The 10,674-nt window shown below is 41.2% G+C and overlaps 2 protein-coding genes across 2 annotated transcripts; both read left to right on the top strand.

The window, feature by feature from the left end:
- Window positions 1-362: 362 nt before the first annotated feature.
- riok2 (RIO kinase 2 (yeast)) lies at window positions 363-5,534 on the top strand. Its single transcript, XM_031755508.2, has 10 exons — window positions 363-552; window positions 1,422-1,560; window positions 1,651-1,767; window positions 1,896-2,071; window positions 2,177-2,265; window positions 2,387-2,578; window positions 2,671-2,763; window positions 2,908-3,351; window positions 4,603-4,702; window positions 5,015-5,534. Exons 1-10 carry the CDS (start codon window positions 487-489, stop codon window positions 5,174-5,176), a joined length of 1,578 nt encoding a protein of 525 aa, XP_031611368.1. The 5' UTR covers window positions 363-486; the 3' UTR covers window positions 5,177-5,534.
- An 874-nt stretch (window positions 5,535-6,408) lies between these two features.
- Window positions 6,409-10,242, top strand: LOC116332415 (protein limb expression 1). Its single transcript, XM_031755373.2, has 6 exons — window positions 6,409-6,597; window positions 7,194-7,390; window positions 8,012-8,152; window positions 8,232-8,327; window positions 9,288-9,365; window positions 9,446-10,242. The coding sequence occupies exons 1-6, from the start codon at window positions 6,522-6,524 to the stop codon at window positions 9,899-9,901; spliced, it is 1,044 nt and encodes a 347-aa protein (XP_031611233.2). The 5' UTR covers window positions 6,409-6,521; the 3' UTR covers window positions 9,902-10,242.
- The last annotated feature ends 432 nt before the right edge of the window (window positions 10,243-10,674 follow it).

Genomic DNA, 10,674 nt, shown 5'->3' with positions numbered 1-10,674 from the left:
ACTAGAATTTTATTTTTATAGTTATAATTTAATTTCTGTTGCCCCCTGACCATGGCTGTTTTTATTCCTTGTTTTATTATAAATAAACAACATTGTAATATGGAAAACTAGGGGGGCACTGGGGGGGGGGGGGGGGGCAAGAGATTATTTTAGGGTGGCACATGCCATCATATGCCACTACAGTAGATGCAGTAGATGCGCCCTGTGCTGGCTAATGGGAGTTAAAACTGTGTCCCTCCGGCAGATCCAATCTGGCACATTTCCATCTGCCGGAGGGACACAGTGGGCTCTGCTGTGATTGGAGGTCAGGGTACTTGCAGCAGCTTTGAGCCAATCCGGCGTCAGTTTTTCTAGAGCCAGAAGTGACGTCTTTTCCGCTCCTAGAACTTCCGCCTTGCACGTGTGTTTACAAGGAATGTGGCACCTTTAGGTTAAGAAAAGCTTATAGAGCTAGCTCAGTGTAACCGTGTGTGTGCCGGCTAAAATATGGGAAAGTTAAATGTTGTGATATTGAGATATTTATCCCGAGATGACTTCCGAGTCCTTACTGCGGTAAGTACAAAGCTAACTGCTAATTCGGTCCCAGTTGGTTAGCCTGTGCTAAGCCAGCGCTTGGTCAGCTGGTTATTGCTCATTAATGAACTTTTACACATCCCACTGTTACAGCAGCCTGCGAGATGTTAGTGTAGTTGTAATGAAGGCGAGCACACATACACAGGCATTCATAGTTCACGTCAGGTAAACGGAACATCGTTTCAATGTACTCCTGTAGTTTAGTGACTGATGGTGGATTCACAAGACACATATTTAAAACAGTTAATTTCAAAATATGAGTGTCAGTGGTAGAAATATTCTGAGTTTGGGATCTGTCATTAGTAACAAACAAACCACTGGCGACATTGGTCGCCAAGCATACGTACTTGTCCTGAAGATACTAAGATTGTTGTTGGGAGTGACCTGGAAGGACAATCAGTACATCAAAGGGACCGCTCAGGCTGAGCAGTTTGGAGACCAAGGTGGTGAGGCAAACTTGATACATGTGCAGAGGGCTAATAGATATATTGAGCGAAGGTTGTTGAATATGGAGTGGCCAGCCAGGAGGTAAAGAAGATGACCACCGTGTATGGATGTAGTGAAGGAGGACATGCAAAGATTGGTGAGTCAGTGGAGGATGCTAGGAATAGGGTGAGATGGAGGCATATGATCTGTTGTGGTGACCCCTGAAGGAAGTAACTGGAAGAAGAATTTAACATGGGAATTTTAAGGATATAGACAGAAGGAATGAGCAAAGGCTGTTTTTCATGGAAGATACATTACAACGCAGATAAGCTTGTAATTTAATCTATCAGCTCACTGGCAGTTGTAACATTTGTTACAAGGATGTTTTATGTGCTGCTCAATGATGATAATTTTTCACGCAGGTTGAGATGGGGATGAAAAACCATGAGATTGTTCCAGTAAGTCTTCTGTCTTCCATTGCAAGCCTCAAGCACGGTGGCTGCAACAAGATCCTCAGAGAGCTTGTGAAACACAAGCTCGTGGTCTATGAGCGCACCAAGAGTAAGAAAACTTACAAAAACACTAGCTTTGTCTCACAGGTTATGATGTAAGTGATTAGCTTTCTAACATGATGGTGTGTGTTGATCTCAGCTGTCCAGGGTTACAGGTTGAATTATGGAGGATATGACTACTTGGCCTTAAAGACTTTGTGCGCCAGAGAAATAATCATTTCTGTTGGCAACCAAATGGGTGTTGGCAAAGAGTCGGGTAAGTATTTTTTTTTTAATTTATAACCATAATGTGTTTTCTTTCAAGTTTTCAGGCTTTTACTGTCAATCTTTTATGTGGTCACGTTTATATAAATATTTCTTTCTTTCTGTTCACCTTGCATGTAGATATATATATTGTGGCAAGTCCAAGCGGAGAGCAGTATGCTCTGAAGCTGCACAGGTTGGGGCGTACATCTTTCAGGAATCTGAAGAACAAGAGAGATTACCACAAACATAGGAAGAACATGTCCTGGCTCTATCTCTCCCGCCTCTCTGCCATGAAGGAGTTTGCCTACATGAAGGTAATGAACCAAATGAGTGAGAGTCTGTTCTGGATCACTTACAAGTGTGATAGAAAAAACTGTTTTGTTGGAGGATTTTAATGTCTGTCTCCTCTTTAATCCCAGGCATTGTACGATCAAGGCTTTCCAGTTCCCAAACCTGTGGATTATAACAGACATGCTGTAGTGATGGAGCTCATTAATGGATATCCGCTGTATGTTAACAAGCCATTCATTTTCTTTCTTTTTTTTTTGTATATTAAAATAGAAATAAAGCACTGTTCCTACTGGGGGGGGTTTCTTCCATAATTTGTGTGCATTGTCTCACTCTACTAGGTGTCAGGTTCATGAATTACAGGATCCATCAGCCCTGTACAGTGAGTTCATGGACCTCATAGTCAAACTGGCCAATCATGGCCTGATTCACGGAGATTTTAATGAGTTCAACCTCATGATGGATGACCAGGACCACATAACAATGATTGACTTCCCTCAGATGGTGTCTACATCACACCCCAATGCTGAATGGTGGGTCTATTTGCTCAAGTTTTAAAGTTGGCAGTTAAAAATATCAAAGCATACAACTTATAATTGTCCACTTTTCCGACTCCTTTTTGTAGGTACTTTGACCGAGACGTCAAATGTATCCGCGACTTCTTTGCAAAGCGATTCAATTATGAAAGCGAGCTCTTTCCAACTTTCAAAGACATCAGGTAACTGCTTATACTTTATTTTAGTCAAAACATAACAAACATGTATAAATACAGGGAAGTGAATTACATTTTAAATGGTGAATGTGGAGGTCAGACTCTGAAGTGAAAAGCAGTTCTAACATGATCTCCTCTTTCTTTCCAAAGGCGGTCATATTCTCTAGATGTTGAAGTCTCAGCCAGTGGCTTTACGAAAGACATGGAGCGAGATGGTGCATTGCTACACCCAGCTGGACCTGAGGACGACGATGATAATGATGAGGAGGAGGAGGAGGACGACGACGATGACCACGAGGATGCCAAAGAGGCAACAGATGAGGAAAGAGAGGAGGCTGTGGACATGGAGGAATATAAACATGCAATGCTGGAACTGGAGGGATTACGAATCAGCGAAACACCTGCAGAGACACAAGATGAGGACAGTGAAAAGAGTAAGAACAAGGTCGAGGATCAAGTGACTGAGACTGCATCTTCACCTCCAGGTGATGAAGAAACAGAGAAGCAGTTAGATGAAGAGTTGGAGGAAGCAGAGGATGAGGTCCCAGAGCTGGCAGACCTTTCTGCCTCCAACAAGGAGTTTAAACCTTTCAGGTAAAAGGAGTGGATAGCCAACACAATAAAACCCCCAAAATGAAGATTATTCTTTGATGATTATGTGCCACTATTAGATAAATGGTACTGCAGGAAAACGGCATATAGGAAATATAAGACAACTGCTGATAAACTGCTTAGCTGATCTGTATGATATGTCCTTTTATGTGATTATTTGTGTTCTGTAATATTCAAATAAGTCTGCAGCTGGCTAATAAAGCCCTAATCATAGCAGTCTAAAGACCAGTCACAGACCTTCTGGCAACCACTGGTTAGTAAATTTTGTTGTACCTGACAGGTTGGCAAGTAGTTGTGGGGGTTGCTGGTAATTAAAATCAGTTGCTAAAACCCTATTGACTCAGGGCAGAGATTTGTCTGTGATCTTCTGGCAGCTGCCACTTGCTAGGGAAAAGGATGTTTTATGCAATTGGTCGGCAACTGGTTGCTGGCACTCACTCGTGTGAAATCGGTTGTAAAGAGGTATAGTACTGCACTGAAACCTTCTTGTTATTGCTTTGGTCACTAGCAGACTGCTACGTTTACCATACTTTAGACAAAAGATGTCAAGTTTTCTGCAAACAGTCACATTGCGATAGTGAAACTGTATAAGACTAATGGAACATTTTCCTTTTGAAACGTGTTGGTGGTAGCAGTAATGTGCATCGTAAACCTTGAAGCTGTCCATTCTTTGTTTTTGGTTTGTCCCATGCTTTTTCAAGTTTCAGTACAGCTCAGAGTAAATGGTGAGTGTTTGAGGACAAGTCCGTGTCTTCCATGCAAACTACAGGCAACTGCAGCAACCTGCTAGTAATCAGAGCAGTTGAAAGGTTGTTTCTGGTGCAGCAAAGCAGCCTAACGACAGGCAACAACCACTCTGCAATCTGTCAGGGAATCTACGTTTTTAAGATAAGATAAGATAAGATAACCTTTATTAGTCCCACACGTGGGAAATTTGTTTTGTCACAGCAGGAAGTGGACAGTGCAAAAGTTATGAAGCAAAAATTCCCTAGTAACCAAAGCAGTCTCTTATCCTGTGGGTCTGAGGCTTTATTAGGATTGTTTGGCAACTTTAGAAACTATTATTGAGACAAGCAAGAAATACTTTTTTTCTAAATTGTTAGTGAATTATAGAGACAATGAATCAAAATTTATGCTAATTTGTGTCAAATTAAGCTGGTTTAATGAAATATATACATTACATTACAGTACATTTATGTGCTTTGCTATAATATCATTTTTATCTCCCTGCAGAGATGCAGATAGTCTTCTACAAATTGTAGAGCACAGGAGGAAAAGAACAGACAGTGAGGCCACGATTGGAAGCACAGGGAGCTGCTCTACCATACCACCAGTAAGTATGACATAGATTTACACAGTTGTTATATATGGTTGACAGGGACACTCTGCTATTCTACCCAGTAACTAGAAACATTGTGACAGATTTGATATCTGTATCATTTGGAAGTTTCAGCCAACGCTGCAGCAGACACATTATACAGTTTTTGGGAAAATCTTAAAATGTCCTGTAGGTGTTGCTAAAGAGCTTCAGTTTGTAAGAAGGTGAACTGAAACAGAAGCAACATGCTTGTGTTGTGTCTGACTGAGACAGGAGGTGAGTATATTCATCTGTAATGACCTGTTGTTGTTATCGTGTGTCCCTCAGGAGGTAATCCGTCAGAAGGTGCGGAGGCAGCTCACCAAACAGCAGAAGGCGGCGCAGAGGAGACGTCTACAGAAGGGTGAGGCCAACTTGGTAACCAAATCCAGGAGGGAAAACCAAAATAACATCAAGTCTAGCATGGAGACCAGCGACTTCTGGGGCTAAAGAGCAGCATTGATGAAATTCATGTTAACACCCTTTTTTTTTTTTTTTTTTTTTTTTTTTTTTTTTTGCGGCTTTTTAAATTTTTTTGTCTGAAGTTGTAAAGACAATTAATAAATACTGTGTATTTATTCAAAAACTCAGCTTATTTGAATCATCACAGAGAAATCAAAGTGGAGGTCATATAAAGTGAAAACTGTTTTGGATGCTGTTCTCATAAAATCTCTTGGTTTTCTTTTTGAACTTAAGTAAAATTTTGTTGCTTGCATACACAAATATGGACTGCTTAATATAGCAAAACAGTATGATTAAACTATGGAAGTGTTTTTCTTATTAAAGCAAAGGCACTTGTTTCACAAAACGCTTGTTATTTATCATTGTGTTAGTGCTTCATTTTTTGTGTGTGTGCTGATACCTACATGAGCTCTGCAACAGATTGAACAATGTTAATTAGCTTCCTGTTACAGAGTCAAAGTTTCATGCTCTGTCTGGATGTGCTGCTTACAAAGTGACTAACATGGACAGGGATTTAAAATTCAAATGGTGCACATTCATAGAGAGCACACACCAACGCATTAATCATGAAAAGGTGACGGAAATGGATGGGCTACATATTGAGGCAGTCCGAAGGAAGCCAACGAAACACGTTTTTCTTCAAATTCAGTTAATTTATGCGTAGGAGGCTTTCAGAGAGCGTCTGAATTCACACATGAACAATGGCCTTTCATAGTGAACAGAGTGAGTGAAGCTCAGTGGGCCCGAATTTGCGTGTGAAGTCAAAAATATCCCACCCCCAACATATTTAAAAAAGGCCTGGGTAAAAATTTTCCCTGTAATCCTGAGTACGGGCTTTTTTCTTTTTTTTTTAAGCTAGACCTCTTCACATAATTTCCTCTTCCTTTTTTTTTCATAATAAAAAATTGTGGTTTCAACTTGGCTGCTGGGTCGAATTTAAACTGTCCGACTGTGCTCAAGGATTAGGCAGCTGCACAGCCCCAGGGGAGGGGCTCAGCATTCCAGCTCTGCACCTCTGTGTGTGTGCATGTACAAGAGGACCGAGGGGCCCTCTGAGCTAATTGGCAGAGAGGGTGACAAAGGTGGTCTGCTTCAAAAGAGAAGCCCTGGCGAGATGGTCAAACAGACGAGGAGGAGGGAAGAGGGGGATTTGGGGAGTTGGAGAAAGGGGAGTGGAGGTTCCTTCTAATTTTGAGCCATGGTGACGGTGGTGGCTACTCAGTTACTACTCTACTTAGCTACTCAGAGTCAGACGTGCTGTTTTGGTGGATCATTTTAATAAGAGAATGGTCTGAACGTGTTTGAGGCAGCAGGAACTAAATGCTGAGAGAAGATGAGTGACGTGAAAGTGGAGGAGAGCATCATGTCGTACTTATCACAGACTGAGACTGGCGCCGGCCCCAAAGACTGTGAGTAGTCAAGAAACTTTGTGACAAACTTACAGGTTAGTTTCAACAGCAAAGAAGATATTAGAGCACAGCTACAAGTCTTACTGCTTAACAGTGGTTTTTGCCACTAGCCAGGCAATAATGAATCACATTAAAAGAAAGTCAGGGGAGTGTTTCATTGTTTTACTTTGTAACAGTTCCTCTAAAGCTCAAATAAATGTGAGTTAAGTTCACCCTGTTGCCATGAATGGCCCTAAAGTGACTTTCCTGCCACAAAGTAAATGACTCTGGGAACATTTAAACCCATTTCTGGGTAAGAGTGAGCTCAAAAGTGTTTGGAAATGCTGATATTGTTAAGTGGTGAGGTGCTTCCCTTCAGTTCCCGAGTCTACTTAAATATAAGCTGTCTGGGTATGCAGATAAACACAGATGTCTGATTTCTATTTTTAAGTCAAAATTTCTGCTCAGCAAGTGTGATGACACAGGAGAGTTAGCAGAATGATATAAGGGAACCCCAGAAAGATGAATAACATCTCCTTGATACAAACGCAAGAATTCCTAACAGTGGCCTTTCACAAACGTTTTTAATCTTCGTACTGACATGCATGTATGTGCAGTAAACGTGGTGGCCATTCTTCATAACTTCTGGGAGCAGAAGCAGCTGAATGGTTCCTCCAGTGACTCGGATGGTTTTGGTGGGAAGGGAGCTGGCCAGACAGAGAGCCTGCTGTTGTACGAATCTGCACCTTCTCCTGGTCCTCCATACGTCTGCTATGTCACGCTTCCTGGAGGAAGCTGTTTTGGTAACTATAAGGTGTGTTTGACATCAACAGTGCTCTAACGACACTTTCATCTAATGTGCTTATATGAATAAACAGCTGTTATCCTTAAAGCCCTACAGGAAATATACCACTAAATGTACATAAATAACAGAATTAGAGCAAGTAATAGTAATAACCAGTATTAACTTATGCTACATTATCACTTGTTTAACTTTATAATAATATTACAAAATTGCTTTGCACCAGCACAATTCAACAAAATTACCAGCAAATAAAAGCCATAGCAAGTTTTTTTTACAAAATGTTGTTCTTTTGGTTTTATAGAAGTATTATAGAATCATATTTCACATTATCACACTGACTTTAAAAGTCGTTTTAAAGTGATGTTGCTCAGTTTAAATCTCATGATGCTTCTCAATGGGCTCATTGTCATCCAGACAGCAGCCCCCAGCTCAGAGGCGGCATATGATTGGCTATCTGTGAAACCCTAATCTCAATAGTGATGTGAGTTCAGATCCCATGATTAGCTGCAGTCAAGTGTAAAATTATCCAAAAAAATACAAGACTGGGTGCCCATTTACAGACATGTGGACGCAACCCGAGGTCCGCACACTCCTTTTGACCCACTTTGCTGGTTTTCTGCTCATACTCAGGTGTGTGAAACTCAAGCAGAAGCTCGGAGGGACGCGGCTCGCGTGGCTCTGATGAACTCACTTGTGAATGAGTTGCCATGTCGACGCATTGACCCTGAGTTCATCGCTCATAGTTTGCGTCAGGCGGCCAGAGACAGTGCTGTATGTGTAAGCTAGTGCAAACACACATTATTACAACTTGTATGTCTCAGTATTAACAAGCACTGTGATGCGTTTAAAGGTTTCTGTAGAAGATGCATGTGATTCGGGTACCAGTATAGGAACCTACAGTTTGCTGCTTCACTCCTACATCGGAAGGAGCATGCTGGATTTCCAGGTAAAGAACAAAGAAACATTTATTTCTTTTGCTTTACCTAAATATGGCTTCATGACTAGATAGATTGAAAGATCCCAAGCCTTACACTTACAATGTAAAGTGCCACTTTGCACTATAAATAGAGTGTTTATAATAACACCCACAATTTAAGTATCAACAGTTTATAAGGCAAACATAAAAAAAAAAAAAATCCCACCCTGTGGGTGGCAATTCTGCCCTTCCTTGGAATCGTTTACCCCTCTGGTCTGCTCTTACATATCTCTCAGACCCTGGCAGAGACATGTGTTATTAAACACCTAATACTTCTACCGTTTGTATAAATAAGCACATGCCTGCAGACAGAGGGGTTATTAGTAGAAGGAAATGTGGTCATTATCATTCCTGCTAAAACTCAACTCATAGAGATGGATCATGTCCAAGTAATACACACACTATCCACATGCACATGGGCTGAAATGTAGTCAAGCTTGTGCACAGGTCTGCACGCAACATTGAGTATAAACTTTGCAGCTGTCACTAGAATGTATAATTTATACTTGCAGTTAATGCAGGAGGTGTCAAATGGTTTCGTAGTGCAGCAGAATTGTAAACAGAGCAGCAGGTACAACACGGACATCAACCTGAAACAACTTGGGTGTATAATTTTCCATCTGCGTCTAATTGTGTTGGTTCAAGTTAATGTATGGACTCTCTGTTTAACAGTAATGTCACTAGTTTCCCAACACATGGCAGCTGTTCACCCAGTTGGTGTTTTATAAATCGAGGTGAAACATACCTTGTGCTTGAGGATTTGTGATAGTTTTGTCAAACCAACCACTCACATGTAATAAATATTCATTTTTTTGTCTTTGTCAGACTTACAACGCTAATCTGGTTTGTTAGGTTTAACTCATTACTCGTGGAGCTGCATTAAACTTTCCTTTCTGACTGTGTTTCTTTCTCAACCTCATCTTTCTGTAGGAGATGATGACAATTTTCCAGCTGTTGCACTGGAACGGGACTCTGAAAGCTCTGAGGGAAAGGCAGTGCTCTCGACAGGTATGGGTCCTGCTTGATTAAGTGTCAGCGTCTCCGTATCTATGAAGTGATGATGGCCTATTTTCTCTCCTCCATCTCAGAGTGTGATTAGATATTACTCTCAGCGAGGACTCGATGAGTACGTGCGCAGCAATATGGCTCTGGATTGGCTCGGACGGGAGCAGAGATCACCGGGTCTCATCGGAGCGGAGCTGCAGGTGGCACAGAGGGAGCTGGTGTTGGCCCGGCGTCGAGGCATAGAGCTGCGCTTCTACAAGGAAAAGACAGAGATCCTTAGCTTGGCTCTCAGCCAAGCATACATTCACCACACACCTGAGGTCTTCAGCCATTCGCCGAGTCACAAATACAAGCAAGAGCACCTGCCTTTAGACACATTTTACAGCCAGGACACAGAAGCCCAGAGAGCCCCACCCTTAAGCCATTTGCCACCGGTCCATAAAAACACACAGCAAACAGTCTGTGAAGCCTCTGGACTCTCTGATAGTCCTTCATCATGCTCAGAGCAAACATTTGAGCCTTTAGATGACTTTGAATAAACTGAATCACAAAGTAGAGGATGGGCGAAACATATTGCCATTTAACTCTATACATCCTAAAGACCCACTAGGATTAACCATGAAGCTCTTTTCTGAAGTGTTTTCTGTCATATTTGACACATGAGAAGTTAGTGAGGGTATTCTTTGCCTATGCAGCTACCTTTGGAAAAAATCTGCTACATCTACATTTGCTACACAGAAGGCAACTAATAAATAGGATGTTTTTTGTCAGCATGACTAAGAGTTTAAAAAGAGGTTTTACAAAATTGAGTCGAGGTGTTATTATGATGCCCAGCCATTATTAACATACAGTTTAGTTTGTGACTATAAAAGTATGGCTCACTGTAATGTATAAGCAGCTTTAACAACAATAAATGTAGTATTCAAGTGATTTAGATTAAATACATTTTTAATGTGAACCTCAGTTTTTTATTTGTTTTTTTTTGTGAACAGCACTCTGTTACTGTCCTACATTTTATTTATGCACATTCTTGTAGCAATGTAGCATGCACAGTCACAAAAAAGAGCATTTTCATAGCACTCTATGCAGTCCTACCTAAAGCATCCCTAGCAGCAGTAACTTGACTTTATCAGTCTTTTTTTTACAACATTGCTTCAATTCATTGAGGTTTATGGGCATTTGTTATCCACAGCTCTCTTGAAGTCCTCCTGCAGTATTTCAATCAGGTTTAGGTCTGGACTTTGACTCGGCCACTAAACACATCGATTCTTTCCTTTTTCAGCTATTCTGTTGTAGATTTCCTGTTGTGCTT

Source organism: Oreochromis aureus, linkage group 12, assembly GCF_013358895.1.
Source record: "Oreochromis aureus strain Israel breed Guangdong linkage group 12, ZZ_aureus, whole genome shotgun sequence".
NCBI lineage: Eukaryota > Metazoa > Chordata > Actinopteri > Cichliformes > Cichlidae > Oreochromis > Oreochromis aureus.
Note: the sequence above shows the minus strand (reverse complement) of the source record. Positions and strands in the feature narration are given on the sequence as shown.

Coding starts and splice junctions, on each gene's coding strand:
- LOC116332415 (XM_031755373.2), top strand. CDS start 6,522: ATGAGTGACGTGAAAGTGGAGGAGAGCATCATGTCGTACTTATCACAG. Junction 6,598..7,193: donor TGGCGCCGGCCCCAAAGACT/GTGAGTAGTCAA, acceptor ATGTATGTGCAG/TAAACGTGGTGGCCATTCTT. Junction 7,391..8,011: donor GCTGTTTTGGTAACTATAAG/GTGTGTTTGACA, acceptor GCTCATACTCAG/GTGTGTGAAACTCAAGCAGA.
- riok2 (XM_031755508.2), top strand. CDS start 487: ATGGGAAAGTTAAATGTTGTGATATTGAGATATTTATCCCGAGATGAC. Junction 2,266..2,386: donor CTCATTAATGGATATCCGCT/GTATGTTAACAA, acceptor TCACTCTACTAG/GTGTCAGGTTCATGAATTAC. Junction 2,579..2,670: donor TCACACCCCAATGCTGAATG/GTGGGTCTATTT, acceptor TCCTTTTTGTAG/GTACTTTGACCGAGACGTCA.